Source organism: Macaca fascicularis, chromosome 4 (genome assembly GCF_037993035.2).
Source record: "Macaca fascicularis isolate 582-1 chromosome 4, T2T-MFA8v1.1".
Classification (NCBI taxonomy): domain Eukaryota; kingdom Metazoa; phylum Chordata; class Mammalia; order Primates; family Cercopithecidae; genus Macaca; species Macaca fascicularis.
The window spans coordinates 69,858,454-69,882,378 of NC_088378.1; the positions used below are offsets into that span (position 1 = coordinate 69,858,454).

A 23,925-nucleotide genomic window follows, 5' to 3' on the forward strand; every position below is an offset into this window, starting at 1 on the left:
GTCACCCAGGCTGGAGTGCAGTGGTGTGATCTTGGCTCATGGCAACCTCTGTCTTCTGGGTTCAAGCAATTCTCCTATCTCAGACTCCCAAATAGCTGGGACTACAGGTGCATGCCACCACACCTGGCTAATTTTTGTATTTTTAGTAGAGACGGGATTTCACCATGTTGGTCAGGCTGGTCTCGAACTCCTGACCTCAGGTGATCCACCTGCCTTGGCCTCCCAAAGTGCTGGGATTACAAGTGTGAGCCACCACGCCTGGCCATATCTGATTGTTTTAATTTGCATTTCCCTAATGATATATAATGTGGAGCATCTTTCCATATGATTATTTGCCATCTGTGTATCTTTGGTCAGATGTTTGTCAAGGCCTTTGGCCTAGTTTTTAATCAGATTTTTGTTTTCTTATTGCTGAGTTCTTTGTAATATTTAGGAATTTTATAGTTTTATGTTTTACATTCAGGTCTGTGATCCATTTTGAGTTAATTTCTGTGAAGGGTGTAAGATCTTGTCTGGATTCATATTTTTGCCTGTGGATGTCTGGTTGTCCCAGCACCATTTTTTAAAAAGGCTACTGGGCTCTCTCTTCTGTTCCATTGATCTATTTGTCTGTTGTTTTGCTAATACCATATTATCTTGATCACTGTAGCTTTATAATAAATCTTGAAGTTAGGTGCCAGTCCTCCAACTTTGTTCTCCTTCTGTATTGTGTTGGCTAGTCAGTATATTTTGCCTTTGCATATAAACTTTAGAATCAGTTTGTCAATCCACAAAATATGTTTCTGGGATTTTGGGATTTCATTAAATCCGTAGACAAAAATGGTAAGAACTGATACCTTGACAATATTGAGTCTTCCTAGCCATGAGCATGGACTAGCTCTTCATTTATTTAGTTCTTCTACTTCTTTCATCAGAATTTTGCAGTTTTCCTTAGATAGATCTTACACATATTTTGTTAGATTTATACCTAAATATTTCATTTTTGGAGGTGCTAATGTATTGTTTTTAATTTCAAAATCTCCTTGCTCATTGCTGGTATATAGGAAAGTAATTGATTTCTGTGTGTTAACCTTGCATCCTGCAGCCAGCTACTTAACTTTTTAAATGTTTCTAGCATTCTGCAATATGGGTGGAATTGATTTTCTTAAAATTACCAAGTGCATTTCAATGTACATTTTTAACTCCTTCAGGCACAGAGACATCCACCAATCTCCACCAAAAGCTCTACTACCATGTCTTGGGAACTGATCAGTCAGAAGATATTTTGTGTGCTGAGTTTCCTGATGAACCTAAATGGATGGGTGGAGCTGAGGTATTGTACAGCTGTGAAATTTTACCCTCAAAGACTGTGTTTCGTGGATGTGTGTATAAATATGCTTATTATGTGGTTACTTTTATGGATGGTAGAAGTCCCATGAGTGAATATTCTTTTGTTAAAAATATTGGTATTCAGATTGACTCTTAATAATGGAGGTGATAAACCTTTTAACTGCAATCTCAACCTATAACTCTTAATATTAAAAGTAATACTTTGAGGGTAAAAAAGTAATTTTACTTATAGTAAAAACTATAAAAGTACCTAGTAAGGTAAAACATGAACCTTTCAAAACTCAGAATCCTGCTTCTCGGAGGTGAGTGTAGTATTACATTTTCTTTGTACATACAAGTGAGAATATGGGGAAAAGACAGTGTGTGTGTCTTTCCCTGTTTTACACCACTGTGCTCTTTTCATGCATATTGTTCACTTGTTTTTACATTAAAATAAGTATCTTTTAGACATTTTCTCATCAATATTCATGTATTTCTTGGGGGTCTTGACAGGAACCAACCTCTTGAAGTGTGATAGGTTTTTAAGTTACTGGCCTATAATTTAGTCTGTATTTTGGGAATCAGCTGTGAAGAAACTTAGGGGTACTTGGAGTAAAATTTTGACTCTGGTTAGTTCATTCCTGTGTGCTAAGAAATATTTCTTGTTAGAGAAGCATTCTGAATGTTTTAATATGGGTGGGATGTATTCCATTTTTAGTGGGAATGAGGAATGTACTACAAACTTTTTAGCTCATCGAGACACCTCTTCTATTGAAAAACAGTTAGCAGTTTGTCAGGAAAGGCACATTTTCAATTTTAACTTTTGTTCCTAGGTCTACTTCGTTGGGGGACGAAACAGGAATCTATGGTATATTATTCCATGGGAATTGATCTTCTGTATTCCAAATTGTCCTTTTATTTATTTGGATTTTCTAGACCAGGGGTCAATAAAAAACTGCCACTGGGTTGGATCTGGCCTGCTGCCTGTTTTTGTAAATGGAGTTTTTTTGCAGCACAACCACACCCATTTTTACCTGCTTTCAAATTATAACTGCAGAGTTGAGTGATTGCCACAGAAGTCCATATGGTTCACAGAGCTGAAAATATGGACTGTCTAGACCTTTATAGAAAAAGTTTGCCAGATTTTAGTAGAACGTGTTAAAAATAAATTTGTAGAACATTTTGTTACCTTAAAATGTGTCCGTTTTTTATGCCTTTTCTTTCCCATCTAACTTCCCACTCTACCAGCCTTTCTTGTGCATTTACTATTGTCTTTTTTCTCACATATTTGTTTTTAATGGCTTTTCTGAGATCTATTTGGAGATTGTTTCTGCTAAGTTTTCTATCTACTACATCTTCTCCTCATACATAGGGCTTCTGCGTACCATAGATATAAAATAATATACATTTTTTACCTTCATCTGAGTGAAATACAATTAAGATAAATATGCTACCAAAATATTAGGTGATGTGTAATCTCATAAAATTGACCATTATAACCATTTTTGAGTGTATAACTTACAAGTTGTACTTAAGTGAAGTGTACTTTAAGTGAACTTACAAGTTCAGTGGCATTAAGTTCATTGACATTGTTGTACAACTGTTATCATTGATCCTCAGAACTTTCTCATCTTGCAAAACGGAAACTCCACCTTGTGAACAATAGCTCTCCATTTACCCCACCCCTCTCCACCCACCACTGCCATCACCTGGCAGCCACCATTCTACTTTCTGTCCCTTTGTATTTGACTGCTCTGGGTACCTCATATACATGTCATCTTACAGTATTTGTCTTTTTGTGACTGGCTTACTTCATTTGGCATAACATCTTCAAGCTTCAACCATCTTGTAGCGTGTGTTAGTTTCCCTCCTTTTTAACGCTGAACAATATTCCAATGTATGTGTGTACACCGTTTGTTTATCCATTCATCCTTGGGCTCTAGGGTTGCTTTCCACAGTATTGTTATGAGTAATGCTGCTGTGAGCAGCTAGTGTTTACAAATAGAATGGAAATAGATCACATGCATTAAACATATGTATAGTCACTTCTGCTAGCTAGGCAAATAAAAAAAGCAAATTTAAATAGGTTAGATGATTCTTCTACCATTCTTTCAATAGATGTACACTCTGCGTAACTCATCTGATATAATCTTTACTACAGTTTGAGAAGGAAGGAATACATAAAGAAAATCAAATACCTAGTAGGGTAATTATCTTGCAAGTTCATGCTGGAATTGCCTGCTGGGTCTGTTAGGACCACAGCCTATATCTTCTTAACCACTATGTACACTGTTTCCCTGATCAAGAGGAAAGGGCACACAAAAATTGAGTAATAACTGTATTTATTTTTAATTTTTTTTTTTTTTTTTTTTTGAGATGGAGTCTTGCTCTGTCACCCAGGCTAGAGTGTGGTGGCTCAATCTCAGCTCACTCCAACCTCCGCCTCCCGGGTTCAAGCAATTTTCCTGCCTCACCCTCGCAAGTAGCTGGGATTACACAGGCGTGGACCACCACGCCAGGATAATGTTTATATTTTTAGTGGAGACAGGGTTTCACCATGTTGGCCAGGCTGGTCTCAAACTCCTGATTTCAGGTGATCCGCCGGTCTCAGCCTCCCAAAGTCCTGGATTATAGGCGTGAGCCACCATGCCCAGCCTAAGAGTAATAGCAATAAATAAAGGGATGCAACTCTACTTTACAGAAGTAATAAATGAAGTTGTTAAAAAAAAAAAAAAAAAAGCTAACGGAACAATATAAAGTGAGTCCTTTATATTTGATCTTTATTGGATCAGGGCCCTATTTAGTGAATTATGTAGAGGAAGTCTGTAAGAAAACTTAATGAGCTCCGTAAACAAAAAGTGGGCGTAGACTTCCCTCAAGCAGTGTTCCAGAACTTGGGTGGTCTTGTTGTGAGTGGTGTCATCCCACCAGTTACCAAGGCTGGTCAGGCAGGTCTGGCTGGCTAGGTGAGTGCTGCTTCCTTCCTCCTTTCCCAACCCAGCTGTGTGTGATCTCCTTCTGAGCGAGAGGACCATCTGGCTACATGGAGGAGTACTCTTGTCACTTAAACATGAACTCTAGAGTTCTGCTGGTATGACACCTCAGAAGCCTCAGGTCCAACCTGAGTTGATGGTCCAGTTCCAAGTCTTCACTCAGAAAAATCTAGATCATGAAAAAAATCTTGAGGTGGAAATTTCTTATGTCCTTCAAGAAGTGTGATAAAGCCAGGGGAGTCCAAGAAGCGGGTGTACTGCAGAACTAGCTGGACCAGAAGCACCCATGACTGGTGGACACATTAGCACTCAGGCTATTCACTGGAAATGAAGCAGTTTCTTAACAGCCTTTATTTAGTGATTTGCATCTTAAAGAAAAGCGATAAACGGAATCTCACTCTGTCACCCAGGCCGGAGTGCAGTGGCATGATTTCGGCTCACTACAACCTCTGCTTCCCAAGTTCAAGCAATTCTCTCTCCTCAGCCTCCCGAGTAGCTGGGATTACAGGCTTATGCCACCATTCCTGGCTAAGTTTTGTATTTTTAGTAGAGACAGGATTTTACCATGTTGGCCAGGGTGGTCTCAAACTCCTGACCTCAAGTGATCCGCCCATCTTGGTCTCCCAAAGTGCTGGAATTACAGGCATGAGCCACCATGCTCAGCTGTAGTCCTCTTTATAACCATGTACCAAAGGCATGTGCTGCAATTGTTGCTTTTATTATAAAAGTACTTGCTTTTAGTACAGTCATAGAACCTAGTATTTAGATAATGCATTTTACAGTGTCTATGATGAGAGAGCCAGTGTTAGAGTGAGAGGAGTGTACTGGAAAAGAAATTTTTATTCTAGTTCTGTCTGTGGCCTTGGGCAAATTAATCTGTTCAAGGTCATTTCCTTTGTTTCCTCCAGGGCTTTTTCAGCTCTGAAACTGGACAGAGGATTTATCACAGCATCTCTTAGCCTCCTGGGAGAGAACTTAGCTGCTGGGTGTGAGAGAAGCAGGACACAGGGCAGGATGCAGGCTTTGTGGGTGTGGATGGAGGAACCCTGTGGGCAGAGACTGGATGTGCTTATGGACGTGTGCGGATTTCTCTGGCTTGCTGCCGTCCACCTCCCCTTCGACTGCCGCAGTCCAAGTTCACTGAGAACTTCTCTTTATATCCTAGATGCTATCTCCTCGTGACTCATCTTCCTTCTTCACAGATACCTCCTCTGCCTTCCTGCATGGACAGGTCTGTCTTGCCTTGATCAGGCAGATCTCAGGAAGTTCCAATCAGGAAGCAGCTTTAGTTTCCCCACTGTTGCCCTCCGTCACGCTGTGACAGCATGTCTTCCCGGGATGACTGCCTTCAACCCGGCAGAACTCCTTGCTTCCTGGACACTTATGGGTATTGGACCTGCTATTAAAGGTTCATTGTAGTCCAAAACAAAATATTGCTCTCTCCAATTTACATGCTTTCACCTTCTACCCAGCTCAAGTGTGCCAAGCCCCTCTCCTTGCATATTCATCCTGTTAGTTTTCCCAGTAGCCACGCAGGGAGGAGGAGTAAGACAAGAGAAATGGGAGTTTTGCTTATTGGGAATTGTTTGTTGGTCATTGTTTATCGGCCTCTCTTGGCTGCTTGCAGTGAGGATGTGTGTCCAGATTCCAGCTCTGCTTATGCCATCCTTTTTTAGAGAGAGCCCCTCGATTTTAGGAACCTCTGTACTTTGCTGTTCCCTGATGTGGGTTATAAACTCTCTGGCTGCCCTTTTGCACCACCTGCCTGCCCTCAAAGCTTTTGATCCTAGAAGCATTCCCTCGAGATTCAGACTTCTCTGCCTTTCCTTCCTCCACCCTTTTTCATCAGGGACCTTTCAAGATGACTCGAGGCCAGCTGTCTTCCTAGTAGCTTCCTGGGTACCTCTTGCTCCAGGGGAAGGCATATCCCTGGGTTACTCTGTTCTGGAAGTACAAGGTGTGTTCACTGCCCTCCTCACTTACAGCCAAGGACCTCAGGAAGCCTCCTACACCCTCCTGTACATGTCCAAAATGCTGGGCTCAGGAACAAGAGCTCCCTTGTGCCCCTGGGGTGTAACATGAAACAGCTGGCATTGAGCTTTGATGGACAGAGATGCCAGTTATTTAATATAGACTGTGAGGCTTTACTTGAAGGACAGTTTCATGGCAGGGTAGAAATTTTCAGGTTCTGTTGGACAAGAAAAAAAAAAAACCCCACAAAGCTCTGTTTTAAAGTGAATTGTTAGCATTTGGGGAGAAAAAAATCCTAAAGAAATCAAACATTTTGTGGCAGTGTTCCCAGCAGAGGGTGCTCTAGAATGAAGATTGTGAAAATGCATCATCCCTTTAGAAAGGATTAAGGAGAAAATGCCCAGCTTCTTTGTGATTATCTCGCTAAATCCTATATTGAGAACCTAATTCTGTTATACCTAATTCTTGAAAAGTTTTTTTTTTTTTTTCAAAAGTAATCCTGAATCTTAATATCTGTCACATATCTCCATAAGCCATTTTTATATGTTCACCTGTGATCCCTAGTAATTAAAACATATATATTACACATATATTAACATATAAAGTGTGTTGCCTGATGCTTGACTTATAGTAGGTATGCAGTGAATGTTAATTTCCTTACTCTTCCTACGTCCCCTGCGGAAGTTCATGCATGTGAAGATCAGCAGGGTCTCACCTTCCAGAACAGACATAGAAAACTCCACTGGTGTTCCTGGTGGGGGATCTCGGCCTCCTCTGCCCCTTGCTGGTTGGCTGTTTTTGACTTGGGCCAGTAACTGCTCAGCAGCCCTCCTCCCAGTTGGCACAGTGCATATTTATTCCCCAAGTACTTAGCGCTTGCCTTGTGTTCACCACTGCTTCCTTTCCTTAGCACTGCCTTACATGATAATATTCACCGTGCTGATTAGCACACAGGAAAATCTCAGCAGCATGGTTGAGAAGGCAGAAAAGTCAGAAAGCCAAGCTAGAGACCTGGATGTGAGTAAAGCAAGAAGGCTGTGCTACCGTTTATACATAAAACAATCCTGCAGGAGAGCGTCATTTTTAGTAGACATGTTGGATTTGTTGATATGTCACTTTTCTTACAGAACACTTGTTTTGCTCAGCAAGGGAGAAAATAAGACAAACCGTAGATACTTTTTTTTTGCGAGATGGAGTCTCACTGTGTTGCCCAGGCTGGAGTGCAGTGTTGTGATCTTGGCACCCTGCAACCTCCACCACCTGGGTTCAAGCGATTCTCATGCCTCAGCCTCCCGAGTAGTTGGGATTACAGGCATGTGCCACCACGCCCAGCTAATTTTTGTATTTTTAGTAGAGACGGGGTTTCACCATGTAGGCCAGACTGGTCTTGAACTCCTCACCTCAAATGATTCGCCCGTCTCGGCCTCCCAAAGTGCTAGGATTACAGGCGTGAGCCACCACACCTGACCCACCTGATAGATTTGTTGAATAACCAAATCTATCAACCAAACAACTTAGAAACAGTAGTGCCTATATCATGTCAAAATATCATTATTTATTTTGTATGTGTTTTGTTTTCTTAGAATTTTCTGTTTTATCTGTTTCTGGCATACCAAGCAACACATCATATAGTATTTAGATTGATTTCTTTTTGTCTTCTATTGTTGTAGAACCACACTGTACTGGGAAAACTGGGTAACTTTATTTGTTAAAATTATTAATGCATACTCACCTGTGCTTATGCCTCCCCTGTATGTCTGTTACTGGCATTGCCTCTTATTTTTATTACAAATCCATAAATGAGTTTCATATATGAAAAGTCATCATTGTAGGTGGTTAGTTTTAAAAGTTTTCCTAAGTGTTAGAAAAATAATGTTAAAGGGATGTTGCTATGATTCACAACTACTGTGAAAGGAATTCAAAAGATTTATATAAAATAAATTTGATAAAGTCTCCTGCTCTGAGAATAGCATGATTAACTCTCAAAGCTATTAAGATCCATTTTCACTCCTTTTGTTCATTTCCAGGACAATTTCAAGTGTCACTGCTTTTTAGAATACTTTTTTTACATGCAACTAATTCTTTTATTATGACATATAAAAGAAAATACCTTCCTCAGTTTGAAAGTGCATGTAGATTCAAATAATGGAAAAACTTTCTTCGCCTTTTCTTTGTTAGGTTCCAAGGGAAAAAAATTAAATATAGTAAAGAAATTTCATGGCCATGAAAATTTCCTTATTAATATAACACCACACAACTGGAGTATAGTTGCTCTAGCATAAAATGACTTTTGAGTTTTTCTTTGAAAATGTGTGATGTAAGTCCACATATTCTATATATATATAAATATTAGGTTTTGTGTTCTGTTGTTTTTAAGGACAAATTACTTCATACATAGTTAAATTGTTGGGAATTTAAAACAAATGCTTTTCTGTTAATTGTCTCAATATGAAGAAAGGCTTGTTTATTTTGGTCATTTGGAAAGCTCAGGTATTCTTTGCGTTGTATGGTGTTGAGACTGAAAATAGCCAGATTCATTTTAATATTAATAACAGAGGTTTATTGTTTAAAATATATACCCATTTTCCAGAGAAACTGCCATATTGAGATATTAGTATCTATTTCATACTTATCCTGAAGACTTATATATATATGGTGTGTACATATGTGTATATATGTATGTGTGTGTGCAAAGCCTTCAGATGACCCAATGGTAGAGCCGATGACCTTGTGAAATGGAATAGCTTGATCAAGACTCTGGTCTGAGTGAATCACATCACACCTAGGTAAGGCATTAACTGAAGACATTTTGTAAAAACATTTATTTGGGACTAGATTCCCTTAAAAATACTCTGGTTGCTACTTGTGTTTCTCAATTCTGTGATTTTTGTAGGAGGTATTTTCCTGAATATGCTAAGTTGTCCAAATTATGCATTTATCAGACAAGTACATGTGAACCTAATGGAGTAAAGTATAAAATACATACTCTAACAATTTGAACTATGTCTAGTGAGAGTTTTCTTTGACTTCCTTGGTGTAGCCTAGTACCACAGTATACACAAGTAGAATTGTTAATGAATTAATGTGTCTTCTTTAATGAAACTATAAAATGCAATTCCCCCATACTTTATGTCTTACCTTTTGATAAATGTAAATTAGTATGATAGCGGTTATTGGGTTCCCTCTTCAAAAGTAGAAGCCAAAACTTACAGTTTTCCTCAGGCTAGCATAAAATATGCCAGGGTAAGAAACCACCAAGATGAAAGGGGAACACTTCTTTCCCCATTCTTCTGACCTTCCTGCCGAGAAATTTCACTGAATCTTGGTTTCCCAATGACTAGACATGAGAGAGGTTGGGAGTTCACAGATTAACTGACTCACAGCACTAAGCCACATTCTTAAGCGTGTACTTATTCAGCTGTAAAGTTGAGATCTCGGTTCTCCATCTGTTGACTCTTGTTCTGTTTCTAGTTGATTCAGACTTCAGGCAGGGAGAACTGAACTGTTTGTTGAGCCTGGCAAGGACACCGAGTGGAAGAAGAGTAGCTGTGGGCTGTGTTGTACACACTGCATATTTACAGGATATTAGCGATGCCTTACATGTTGTCACAGATCAGCTTCCCTGGGAAGCAGGCTCTGAGATAGAAATTTGTGTCCTGGAAGTTTGCTGGGAGAGCTTTCAAAATCTCTGCCTGTGTGACGAACGAAGGCAGCAGAGGGAGGACTTGAACTGTGATGCAATCATCACAGAGGAGTCAGGCAATCCTGCAGGAACCCTCAAGCTAGGTGAGCCCTTCAGCATTGTCCTAACAGGAGGGAGAGGGGTCCAGGCCTTTATAAACCTACATTAACCGGTTGTCATATGTGGATGAACCCAAAAGAATGTATGATCTTGGAAGAGGTGCATCTTCAACTTGAGGATGAGGCCTGGAGAGATTCTCATCTGAGAGCTGTCTGCTCCCGCCCTAGAGGGCAGCCCAGCACAGCACCCACTACGCATGCTGATGTCTGTCAGTGAGATACACACTTGAGAACGAATGTATGTACTTGAGTATATGTTAGACGTAGCTCTCTGTACCAGATAACATAAACCAGGGTAGCCTTTGAATTTTAAGCATGGACAATTTCAAGAAACTAGGGGAATTCTACTTCTTTAATAATCACTTAGGGGTCATCACTTCCTCAAAGCCTTCTCAGAATTCATTTTTTCCGTCCAGCTCACCACCCTGTAGATGCCCCATCACCCATTCCCATCATACATCGTACTTCTTGCCGTTAATGTTCTACAACATGGCTCTTTCTGTGTGTGTCTGTATCCTTCAGTGTATCTGTCTCTCCCACCTGAGCATGAGTTCTTGAAGGTTCTAGCCTATTGATCTGTGTGTGCCTGAGCCTGGTTCAGCAGCCAGCACTTGGTAGACCCTTGATAAATGGTGGTGGAATACACACCCCAGCTGTGGCTGCCCTGAATAGTGAACTGCAGTGGTTAATGGCACGTGTTAAATTGTGTCTTTGGTATGGAAGATGAGAAGTTGGCTGGGGATGGGAAGTTGACCGAGATTTTCCTATTAAGATCAGCCACTTCTGGTGATAGTAGCTGTGTCCAACCTCATCCACCCTGGGCACAGGAATACACTTTTATGAAAAGGCTTTTGCCCTTGAGGCTGTGGTAGTTGGCTCTTTTGGAGAACTGGGCTGGACCACCCAGAAGATCCATTTTACAATGACGAGTGGCATATCCAAGTACCCTTAACCAAAGCAAGCTGAGTGACTTTCCCCTTTCATTGAGGACCTTGATTCTACTCTGGTGGAAAGAGAAGTTAAATTTGAGGAAACTTTGCCAAGAAACAGTAGCCAAGGCAAAGGGGAAGAGTGAATTACTCCCTGAAGCCTGGAGATGAGTGCTCCTCCCACCTTCAGGAGACATGCCTTTCTGCCAGCCACCAGAGAAGGAGCGTGGGGTTGTGGCTTTTGGCTTTGTTTTTTTAATAACCTCCCAGGTTTCTGTCTGCTTATGGAAAATGAAAGGTGTAGTACCAGTGAATGACCAAATGTTATTTAGCCCATCTGTAGAATACCATGCTCTCTCTACATCTAGATTTTTTCCTCTTTCCAAATACATTTATCAATGCAAATGTTAGTACTTTCTTCTCTTTCAACATTTTCTAATTATATTGAACCAGTACTCTAAATATAATTCAACAGATGACTTTGCAGAAGCAGACTGTCAAAGTAACCTACATATTAAAAATTGACTAATAAAAATGGTGAAGAGTTTTAGCCTTGATGTTTATTGTTACTGTTAGGAATACAAGTAATAGATTTAATATCGGTAATGTAAATGTTTCATTTGTAGTAATTCTTTTAATTTTGTTTTTGCTAATGTTTTATTTACATAAATGGTAGATTTTTATGAAGGTAAGTCATTTTTACTTAAGGAAAATTTGCTTAAAATAATATAGATTTAAAATAGAAAGAAGCCATGAAAGCACAAATTTAGGAATTTGTAAATTTAGGAATTATTTCATAATTGGTCAGGCTAATATTATTACAGTTTTTGCAAAAGAAAAAATCAGTGTTTGCAAATCAGATTAATTGCTTCTGGAGAGCACAATTATTCTAGCTGGGGTATCATATCGCTTAAAGAAAAAAAAAAGAAAACCAGTATTGTTGAACCAGAATTCAAACTGTTCCATGAAGGCCTGATGGGCTCTTGGCTTGCCTTCTTTTCTACTTTTCTTATTTTAAATCTGGCTTTTAGGAAAATAACTTTATTCTGTTGATAGTCACATGCCCTCCACATCAACAGGATTTATGTCTTCCCCTCCCAATGATTTCCAAAATTCATCTTTTAAATTGCCTTGAACTAATCTGAGTGTGGGGCTGTCATTAAGTGTGTGTTGTTTAAATTTAAGTGGAAGAAGGTATATTTTTAGTCTGTACATTTTGGGGCAACAGTGACTTACAAATGATTTTGAGGCTTGAGACTTTGAGCATTTGAAAATTCAACGTTGTTTTCAGTTTAGCAAATTTTAGTGGCTGTGGAACAACTCCAGATTGTGATGAAGAGAATTATAATGAAGAGGATTGACTTAATTGGCATTATAACAGCAATGTACCTTGGGACTTCCTGCTTTAGATTAAGTATAAACTGCTACAGCTATTTAGCACAGCCAGAAATGCTGAGAAAAACTCATTAGATGTGCTTGAGACAGCTGTCATTGAAGGTTTGGTATGGTTCTTGCAGTGAATTTTACTGCTCTATCTTTCTGATGACTGAAGCACTACAACTGAATTAGCCATCATTTATGATTGATGTAAAGTGACTTTAAACACTATGCTGTAGTCTGTCTTTATTTAAAGAACAAGAGAACAAAAGTTTGAAGTAGTATTAATGATGCTACTTTCAATTATATTAATAAGATTGTAATTGTGAAGTTGTGGATAATCTTAATATAGGATGGCTTAAAAATAAGGTGGAACCAAAATTCTGAACAGTTAGCCATGTATATTAAAAGCTTAAGGATAATAGAATGTGTAATTCCCAAATCAAAGAAGGAAAAATATAATACAAAGAGGAAAGACACCGGGGAAAGCAAGATAAATAAAAGGTTCAAAATTTAAAATGTGGAAGCCAGTACCTCAGCAATAAAAATTAATGGATATGGAATACAGATTTTTAGATTGGATTTTAAAGACTAGATGTGTTCAAATTGTATTCATTTGCAAGAGACTTGTTTAAGACATAATGATAGATTTTTGCTTCTGGACATGGTGGTATAACTGGTACTGGACTAGTCCTCTTGCTGTACACAGCTAGGAAACTATGCAAAATAGACAAAGCAACTGTTTTCAGATATTGATCAATAGGCCACCCCAGACTGATCCAGGAAAGAGGTAAGTCCTACAGTTGCCCCGGCTTTCTGCCTGGAGGTATTTTTTGGCCTCTGGCACAAGGAGGAGGAGCTCAGAATATTGTAGTCTCACTGAGCTAAGGATCCAAAGATTGGAAATCAGAGACTGAAGACACTGGAATTTGCAGGGCAGAGTAACAAAAGGAGGAAACTGCCCACTAAGAGTTTCAGATATCTGCCTTGGAATCCCCTCATGTTTTCGGCTGTTAAGCAGCGTGTACACTGACTAAGACTTTAAGATTCAAGCTAAGAACTACTAGGGGGCTGTAAGCTGACAACTCCCAAAGGTTTAAAACAGCTGGGAGACATTCACATTCTGACAAGTCAGAGGGGAAAGACTTTGTGAACACCCAGGGTATTCAGTTAGACCTCAGAGAGGCCATGCCTTAGCAGTAGGGCTATATACCTTACCCAACAAACCTTTGAAAACAAGTCTAGAATGGATCAAGCTGATCTGGCAACAAATTAACTGCCACAAAATGTTTTACAGACAGACCAGAAAATCCAGACAACATTCAAAAGTCCAGAATCCAGTTAAAAAATAAATAAATAAAGTTATTAAAGAAGAAGCAAAAAAAAAAGTGACTTATAGCCAAGAGGAAAAACAGTCAATAGAAACAGATCCAGAAATAACAGAGTAGAATTAACATATAAGGACTTATAAAAAGCTATCGTAAAAAAATACTTTTTAGAAATCTTTATTAAGTGTTACTATAACGAACAAAGAAATAGAAAATATAAAAATGAACCACATACTCTTCTAGAAATAAAAAATGAAACTCTGAAATGAAAAAGTATCTGTTTATAGCAGTTTAGATGCTATAAAAGAAAATGCAAAAGTTGAAGACAGGACAATCGAAACTAAACCACCAAGAGAAACTAAAACAAAAATGAACACAGTTTCATTGACCTGTGGAATACTACCAAGTTATGTAACAGTATATATTTGAAGTTCTAAAATAGGGGTGAGGAGACAAAAAATATATACATGAGGAACAAATGGCCAAAAATGTTACAAATTTGATAAAATACAGAAATCCACAGATTCAAGAAGCTCAATTAATCTCAAGCAGGTTACTACATCAAAGCCCATTACAGAATAATCAATATTCAGAAAGCCGAAGATAACAAAATACTAAAAGCAGCCAGAGGAGAAAACACACATTACATATAGGGAAAGAAAGATAAGAAATGACACCAACTTTCCAGTGGAAACAGTGCAAGTCAGAAAACAGTGGAAAGATGCCTTCTTAATGGGGTTTACCTTGATTGCCATATTTAAAACTATAGCCTCAGCTGGGCACAGTGGCTCACGCCTATAATCCTAGCACTTTGGGAGGCCCAGGTGGGTGGATCACCTGAGGTCAGAAGTTCAAGACCAGACTGACCAACTTGGTGAAACTCCACCTCTACTAAAAATACAAAAATTAGCTGGGCGTGGTGGTGGTCGTCTGTAATCCCAGCTACTCAGGAGGCTGAGGCAGGAGAATCGCTGGAACCCAGGAGACAGAGATTGCAGGTTGGAGTGCCACTGCACTCCAGCCTGGGCAACGGGAGTGAAACTCCGTCGCAAAAAAAAAAATACTACAACCCGCCCACCATATCCTGTCTCCCTTACTCAGACCTGTTCATGTTTTCCATGGCATTTATCATAATATACTATGTAATTCCATATTTATGTGTTCCTCTCTCTTAATAGATGTAACTTTTTTTCCTGATTTGTTTATCGATGTATCTTTAACACCTAGAAAAATGTCTTGCACAAAATAGCTGCTTAGCAAATGTTTATTGAAGGAGCAAATGAAAGAATAAGAGCTATTAGTCAGGGTTTACCAGAGAAAAAGAGCTAACAGGATGTGTGTGTATGTATATATATACATAGAGAGGATTTGTTTAAGGAATTGGCTCATGTGATTGTGGAGTCTTGGCAAGTCCTAACCCTGCAGGGTAAGCCCACAGACTGGAGACTCAAGGAAGAGTTACAGTTGAGTCCAAAGGCTGTTGGCTGGCTGAATCCCTCCTGTTCAGCAGAGGTCAGTGTTCTGTCAAGGCCATGAACTGATTGGATGAGTCCCACCCACATTATGGAAGGTGATCTGCTTTACTCTAAATCTGCTCACTTAAATGTAATCTTATCTTAAAAAAAAAAAAACAACGAAAAACAAACAAACAAAAAAAAACTTCACAGAAACATCTAAACTAACATCCAAATATCTTGGCATTGTGGCCTAATCAGGTTAACATATAAAATTAACTCTTATAATAAGGATATGGAAAAACAGGAACTCTCATACAGTACTGCTAAGTAAGATTGTAAGTTGGTACCACCACTTTGGAGAATAATTTGGCAACATCTCATAAAGTTGAATATGTGCATGTCCTACCACTGAGCAATTTTACTTCTAGTTATATATACTGGGAAGCATTTTAGGTCACAAATATGTTCCAGAAATTTTCTAAACAATTATTTGTAATAGTAAGAAAACAAATAATATAGATGTTTATGGATAGGATGATGGATCAACTAATGGTGGTATATTTCTAGATTGTAATACTGTACAGCAGTTAAAATGAATGAACTAGATTTGCACATACCAACATGGACTAATGATAAAACTTACATTGAATGAAAAAAATTAGTTGCAAAAGAATATGTGTAGTTTGATACCACGTATCAATTTTGTCAACTCAAACAATAATATATTGTTTGTATTAGATTATTAGGATTCTTTTTGCTGTTTATACTAACAAGGAAAGTCTCTGAGCATAGGCCTTTCATTTCTGAGATCTTGTGGTAGAAGGGACTAAAAATATGCATAAGCAGTTATTCAGTAGAAACTTGTCAGTGTGACCAGTGTGGACCATAGTGAATTTCTTGCATCTATACCCATTTTGCTAATTCTTTTCTTTTCTTTCTTTCTTTTTTTTTTGGAGATGAAATCTCACTCTGTCACCCAGGCTGGAGTGCAGTGGCACTGTGTCAGCTCACTGCAACCTCTGTCTCCTGGGTTCAAACAATTCTTCTGCCTCAGTCTCCCAAGTAGCTGGGATTACAGGCGCCCACCACCACACGTGGCTAATTTTTATATTTTTAGTAGAGACAGGGTTTCACCACGTTGGCCAGTCTGATCTTGAACTACTGACCTCAGGTGATCCACCCCCACTCGGCCTCCCAAAGTGCTGGGATTACAAGCGTGAACCACCGCATCTGGCCCCATTTTGCTAATTCTTACTGAGAACAACGAACTTTAAATTATGCAACCCATGAGAAAACTTTAAAGTCAAGGATATTATATTCAAAATGATGGATTTTACATATTTTCAGTTTAAAGAATAGACTAGAAATTAAAATAAAAATTACATTGAAGTTACGACTTTCAGTTACCTCTGCTGATATTTTCAACTAAAATAATTCACTGTGTTTTGTTAAACTATGATTATGGGTGAAATAAGATAAAATTGATGTTCATTTTTTTATTCAGATAACTTATCAGATCATGAGTTTGGGGCAGAGACACTGCCTTTGGAAATTAACCTTAACTTTTTAACTTAATATTCAATAATGTTCTCACACAAATATATTCTAAATAGCCCCCTGCACTATTTTTTTTTTTCTTTTTTAGTTATCTGATGATGGCCGCTATGTCTTGTTATCAATAAGGGAGGGATGTGATCCAGTAAACCGACTGTGGTACTGTGACCTACAGCAGGAATCCAATGGCATCACTGGTGAGTTATTTTATCAGACACAGATAATTATTCCCAGAAACTTCATTTAAAAAGTATTATTTTGGTCTATTAATTGATTTCCCAAGACCTTCCATTCTACCACATCTTGTCAGTTCATCTGATTTTTTTTCTTCTAGTACTATTCCCTAAAATGAGGGAAAATGGAATGAAACTGTTGCCTTTAGCATTTTCTCTGTAGATTGAGATTAGCTGTACTTTCTGCACGTAGTGTGAAAATATCCCGTGAGTATTGCACATGAAGAGCGTGAAGGAGAAGCTGACCCTTTTGGTCTGTAACTATTTAGATTTAATGGTGCAGCTGGGCATAGTGGCATCATACTTGCAATCCTAGGGACTCAGGAGGCTGAGGCAGGAAGTCAGCTTGGGGTCAGGAGTTGGAGACCAGCGTGGGCAACATAGCCAGACCCTGTCTTTAAAATAAAAAAGGCATAATGTTGCAAACTGTCACAGGCAAGGGTTATTAGACCAATGGGAACTGGCTAGATTAACATAGTCAGTAGAGTGGCCCTCAGTACTTAGGAAAAGAACAGCCTGTGTTTGCTTGCCAAAGCCTTACATATCATGATAAGCATAGAACCAGCCAGTTACAGATTCTGGAGATGGCTCATATTAAATGTTGTTCTCTTCCATCATCTCTATCATACCAGCACTATCATCAAGCACAAAAACTTTTCAGCTGCGCAATTTACTATGCTGAGAATTCCCAGACCCAGAAATCCTATCAGACGTACTGGCATCCCGATAAGGACAGACGCCAAGCTAATTACATTATCTTCTAGTTAATGCAAAATAAATAATATTTTAGAGAGGGTTGACCTAGATTTTCAAAATACTAAGTACATTTCTGTAATAATGTATTTACCTCATTATTAGTTTCTAATCTATGTTACATTGTGATATGAAAATATTTGTTTGATTGAGCATTGCATCATTTTTAAACTTCTCTGAGCAAGATCTGCATTCTAATGTTAGATACTACAGAGCACCATTCACACATATAGCAGGGTAAAGTCAGCAACTTTTTTCCTAGAGTTAAATATATATCCATTTAATAAAACTGAGTATTTTTTTCTATTAAGAAAAAGAGATACTTCCATCTTGGTGTCAAGAAGTCAGCATCGGCCACATCAGTGTTCGCATTCTCTATCAGGCCAAACCACCATCCAGGAATTGTTCGCTTGAGTTGCAAGCATAGGTCTTCATAGAACTGAGCAAACCTTTTAAGATTGAGCCTGAACGAATGAGTGACATGAGACATTATGGTGCTGTTATCCTGCACACATGTTCCAAATACAGAGAAGAAAATTCTGTCCACATATTTATATACCAGACTGCTATTGCTATATCCACTTTAATAAGGGATAATAATATTTTGAATGAAACTTTCAAGTGCTGGCAAAACTCATGGAAACCCTCTTTGTTTTCCCCCAACCTCTCAGTCCCTATCTTTCCCCCGCAACCCAGTTATTTTATTATTGCAGTGTTAGCATTTAGAGAAGAGGGTACTCGAGATTGAGATTCCAAAAGGAAGGCAGTACAGAGGTGCACTAGGCTCTCAAAAACCAAATTCTAGATAGTGCAGCCAAGAATGAATATGAAGAAGAAAAAAGGAGAGCATCTAAGAAACTCTGAGTGACCATGATCCATTCAGAGCTCCAGGGAAGCCTTAGCTCTGCTCTTAAGGCCTTCCAACTGATTGAGTCAGGCCCACTCAGATTATCCAGGATAACCTCTCTTCATTAAAGTCAGTGGATTATGGGCCTTAATCCCATCTACAAAGTACTTTCACAGCAACACCTGTATTCGTGTTTGATTGATTAACGAGGGACACTAGGCTAGCCAAGTTGACAGCCAAAAGACCATCACAGTAAGCTCATGGAAAACCATGTGGAACAAACAAGTCCAGTGGTACTAACCTGATGTGTCAGTGTTAGGACTTCACTGATGCATTTGGCAAAGTATGTCATATCCTGTGGACCAGAAAGCAGAATATGAAGAGAATAACAGAGGATAGGTGGATTTGAAGCTGTTGAGCTGCATACTGATGAATTGGATCAGCATTCTCCAGTGGTAGCTGCTAGGTTCCAGGTGTAGCACTGAGCCTGTTATCTTTTTTCTGATTATTGCTTTGCTAGCATTACATTTGTGGATAACATAAACTTCAGAGTAGTTATTCTTTTGAATGATGGTCCTGGGATTCTGAAAGTTCTCGACAGTTGCAGTTATTCACCAAGTAGATACCAGTTTTCACTCTTAGGTTCAAAAATCAATTGTGCAGGACAGGATTAGAGAACTCTTGTTTGTTTGCTTTTTAATTGATCACTGGTTTCATTGTGAATCATTGATGATTATGACTATTCAGAGAAACAAGTATTGTGTGTGATTGTTTTACTATTGAAAAGATTAAGTAAATTTAGTCTATAAAAGAGGAGACATAGCAGATTGAGATGGGGATCATTAAATTAAAAAGCAATGGTTCCTGTTAATTACGGTTGGATATATTGGGATAATAACCATAGCCTTTCAAATCAGATTTGAATGTTAATCTCAGCTCCGCCACTAAATAACTGGTTACCCTGGTAAAGTGTTTTTTTTCTCTCTCCCTTAATATTTCCATGTCTGCAAATAAGGAGATAATATCTACTTCATAGGGAGTTGTGAGGAATAATGAAAATGCAAAGAAAAGAACTTAGCAGGGTTTCTGGCATACAGTGGGTTCTCAAGTATTCCTTCTTTTTTTCTTTGTTTCTTGACTGAAACAGGAATATTTAGAATCACTGTACTTTAGTTTTAGGTAGCTTAGAAAACTAGATTGAGGACACCAAAACAAAAAACAAAGTCTTTTATCTTCAGATTAAAAGCTGCTCTAAATACAGATTTTCAAATTAACTTGTTTCTGCAAAGCCAGATTCATAATCACAAAAGAGGAGACTGTGAGAGAGCATGTCTCATCGTGCAGGTTGGTAATTGAAAATTCAGGGGTCTGTATGCCCGGTTGGTGACCATGACTAACTCCTAGGATCTTTTTTGCTTTTTTTTTTTTTTTTAACCTGCTTTCGCCAATTTTGTTATCCTCTTTACACTAAAAATAGATTAACATTTAACTTAAAATGCTAAATGCACTAGATGACTTGAATGTTCGATGACTTAGACCTGAACAACTGGTGCCTAAAAACTCAATCCATGTTGTGAAACCTCAAATTTTATTTTACTAAAATCTGTACCCCTTTTGATATCTTAAAGCCTTTCTGCTAGGATTTTAATCTGTTTTCCCTTAAAGCCGGGGGAATTATCACCTTTTTTGTATAAATTAATTATTTGTATATTTAAAACACCACTCAATTGTCTTTTTTGAGGACTGAAGAATTTCACTTAGGTGGCTCATGTCACATTGCCATCATCTGTGTCTCCCCAGAAAACCTGTCCATGTGCATTTTGAAATGAGAGCACAAAAAGCCCCCCAAAAACGGCCAATGGCAATTTAATATCTTTTTAAAAGCACATAGGGAGAAAAAATAGCAAGATAGAAAATATCGTAGCAACTTGAAAGTTAAGTGAGATCTGTGTGAATTAAAACTGGATTCATTTTGTCAAATAAGTGTGGACTTCTGTTCTTTTGCTGCTTTATGGGGGTGCTGTCTCTGTTGTTCTCTGCCTCTCTTTGGAGAACCTCATTTCTGCCATTTACATTTGCAGTATTTTCACTTAAGAATATGAACACGTTTGTTGCAAGCTGTGGATCACATCCTTTACCCAGTAACTGCAGTTGAGGCTGGCAATTGCTCCTTCTTACCTTTTCTGAACAGGTAATTTCCATGACTCACCTCATGCATCACTGTATAGAAATGGAATTAGGCCTGTCATCTGGGCTTTAGAAGCTTATATATGATAATTTTTCAGCTCTTCAGAACAGCTAAGCAGATCCTCTCAAAAGAGTCACATCCTCTTCTCTACTGGTTTACCAGAGAAATGTGTGGAGTTACTACTTTCTTGCTTTGGGAGAAGAGAGGTCCCTGTCAGGGGCTACCGGGCTTCCTTGTATATATATATATATTTTTTTTTTTTTTTTTTGAGATGGAGTCTTGCTCTGTTGCCCAGACTAGAGTGCAGTGGCGTGATCTCACTGCAACCTCCACCTGCCAGGTTCAAGTGATTCTCCTGCCTCAGCCTCCCGAGTAGCTGTGACTACAGGCACGTGCCACCATGCCTGGCTAGTTTTTGTATTTTTCATAGAGATGGGGTTTCACCATGTTGGCAAGGCTGGTCTCGATCTCCTGACCTCCTGACCTGCCTCGGCCTCCCAGAGTGCTGGGATTGCAGGCATGAGCCACCGCTCCCGGTGTACTTTTGATAGATACCTTTCTCTCCAGAGTTGCCCCTTCTCCTCCCTTCCTCCATTCTGATTTCCTTTTCCCTCCATACAAAAACATTTTGTGTGAGGATCCGTGAGCTGCATGAGATTAGAGATGTTGCCTGTCTTGTTCCCCATGGAGTTGCCAGCACCTAGAACGGTCCCTATTGGACTCACAGCAGATGTGTACCAGCTTGTCTCAAATGATGTGTCCCTTTAGGGATCCTTGTGCTCAGGTGGCCTTGCTTGATAAGCCGCCCTCCCTCTGTAACTGTTACTTCTGAGCGTTTTGAATCTTTATCTCTGTGGCTTCCTAAATTTTTTTTCATTAAATTTTTGTCTTTGTTGAGCCCTGAGAATGATGGGTTCTTTTTTTCATTCCTGTATATTGTGTGAGCAGAAGATTTTTGCTGCTTTTACTCTGTTACTTAACATCAAAAGCGAAGAAGTGTCAAGGTATCATTAAAGACACCAGGCTAGCATGACACTTTTTAGTTCTGCAGTAGAAAAGACAGCTGAGCCTTGACTCCTGTGATTCTTGGTGTGATTCATGCCCACAGATTTATTGAAATTAATTATCCTGAACCTTACAAGAAAACAATTTGTCTGGATTTTCTTATATTTTCTATGCCTTTCTAATCGATCTTATTTCTTTTGAAGTATGTATATACTGTGTTTCCTAAGTTTGCTATAACCCTATTTTATTTATTTACTTTATTTAAATATAAAATAGAGATGGAGTCTCACTATATTGCTTACCTAGGCTGGTTTCAAACACGTGGGCTCAAGCAGTCCTCCTGCCTCAGCCTCCCAAAGTGCTGAGATTACAGGTGCGAGCCACTGTGCCTGGCCCTATTTTGAATATATAAAAAGTTGCCTTATATACTTTAGTTACATAGACAAAATTCAGAATAAATTTTTGAATATTTTTTGCAGTATGGGTAAGTATCAGGGCTAAGAGCTCTCTTTTTTCTCAAGTATGTGGACTTTAAAAAATTTACGTGAAAACTTAAGGAAGTTTATGCCTTAAAAATATAAATACATTTAACTCAGGGATATGTTTCTAAATATTTTTATTACAAAAGCAGAAGATACTAATAACTTCTTTAACATTTAACTTTGGTTACTTTTGTTGTCTACATTATAAACAGCTATATGTAAGGTTCAGTCTAAAATGTAGGAGTACCTAAATCACATATTTAGTTATGAATTAGACCTGTATTAACATCCTACCCTGTGCCAGGCACTGTGTTGAGCACTTGTAATGACACGTGGTGGCCCTTGCCCTTCAAGTGCTCCCCATCTGCTGGGTGGTAAGATGTGGATATCATCAGTTCGAGGGGGTGTCTGAAGTGCTGTGGCCCAGCGCACAGATTCAGGCTCAGGCTTCCTCTCTCTTCTGTTTTCTTTCTTTTTGTCGTTTTCTTTTCTTTTTGGTTCTTTAATTTTCCAGTGGAAAGTCAGGTACTTTATTCCGTGCTTTATAGGATGATAGCAGCAAAAAAGAAACTTACCATTAGTCCCTGTTCTGAATACATTTTTTTTTCTGCAACCTCCGCCTCCTGGGTTCAAGTGATTCTCCCGCCTCAGCCTCTCGAGTAGCTGGGATTACAGGCCCAGCACCACACCCAGCTAATTTTGTATTTTTAGTAGAAATGGGGTTTCGCCATGTTGGCCAGGCTTTTCACGAACCCCTGACCTCAGGTGATCCATTTGCCTCAGCCTCCCAAAGTGCTGGAATTACAAGCATGAGCCACTGCACCCGACCTACATTTAAAATTAATTGTATCAGAGGTTTTTAATAGAATTCTTAAGAAGTGATTGTTAGGCGAAAAGAACCCATAAGTCTGAAATCTTTGTTGTTAGTAACTTAACTTCCTTCAACATAGGCATCCTTAAGACAGGCCCAGAGCGGTCTTTGCTCATGTCACTGCATTTATGAGGAGTTTAGGGAAAAAAAGTGGATGGTGGTGACATGCTGATTTCTGTAAGGAAATAACAGCTTACCTGGGATTTGCCCAGACTTTCACTAACCTCTCTGTGCTTTTTCCTTTTTTTTGCTAAAAGTTTGATCGTTTTAGATTGATAAAGTATTCAGTACCTACCGTATTTTTATTTTAATGCTTTCGTGTCAAAGAAAATTGGCTTTTTCCTCCATTAGGAATTAAATTTGCATTATATGATAACACATAACCATAAAAGGAAATGTGGTATTTAGCAGACATGTAGATTGGTCGTTTCACCATCTCTGACTAATGCAGCTCTTGTTTTTAGGTAGCAGAGATGATATTGACTCTTTTGTTCTTGCCTGATAGGGCTGAACATTCTTTGGGCATAGAGTGGAAAAGGGGAGATAAACATTCGAGAAGCTTTAAGCAAAGGAGCTGTCCAAAGCTTAGCAAAGTCATCTGAGTGCTAAAAGCAAACCAACAAGGGAACAAGGGAGGAGGGCCTCAGAGAGAAGACAGGGAGTTGGTAGGAAATCTGCGTGTCAGAGTGGGAATGCGGGAAAACGAAAAAGAATTGGGACGTCAAAAGACGGTATAAAAACAAGACCCAAAATAGGAAATTCTATGTAAAAGACAAAATACTAATGATAAAATGAGTATTTATACTAATTTTAAAACATGTTCAGTTT

General features: G+C 38.8%; 1 protein-coding gene across 2 annotated transcripts in view; it reads left to right on the plus strand.

Annotated features, from left to right (window-relative positions):
* PREP (prolyl endopeptidase) overlaps positions 1 to 23,925 on the plus strand; it is a 133,677-nt gene that overhangs the window by 33,199 nt on the left and 76,553 nt on the right. For both annotated transcript variants that reach the window (XM_005552253.4, XM_045391289.2), the window contains exons 6-7: positions 1,191 to 1,312; positions 16,810 to 16,915. In XM_005552253.4, the coding sequence (XP_005552310.3) occupies positions 1,191 to 1,312; positions 16,810 to 16,915 (228 nt within the window). The remainder of the gene's footprint in view (positions 1 to 1,190; positions 1,313 to 16,809; positions 16,916 to 23,925) is intronic.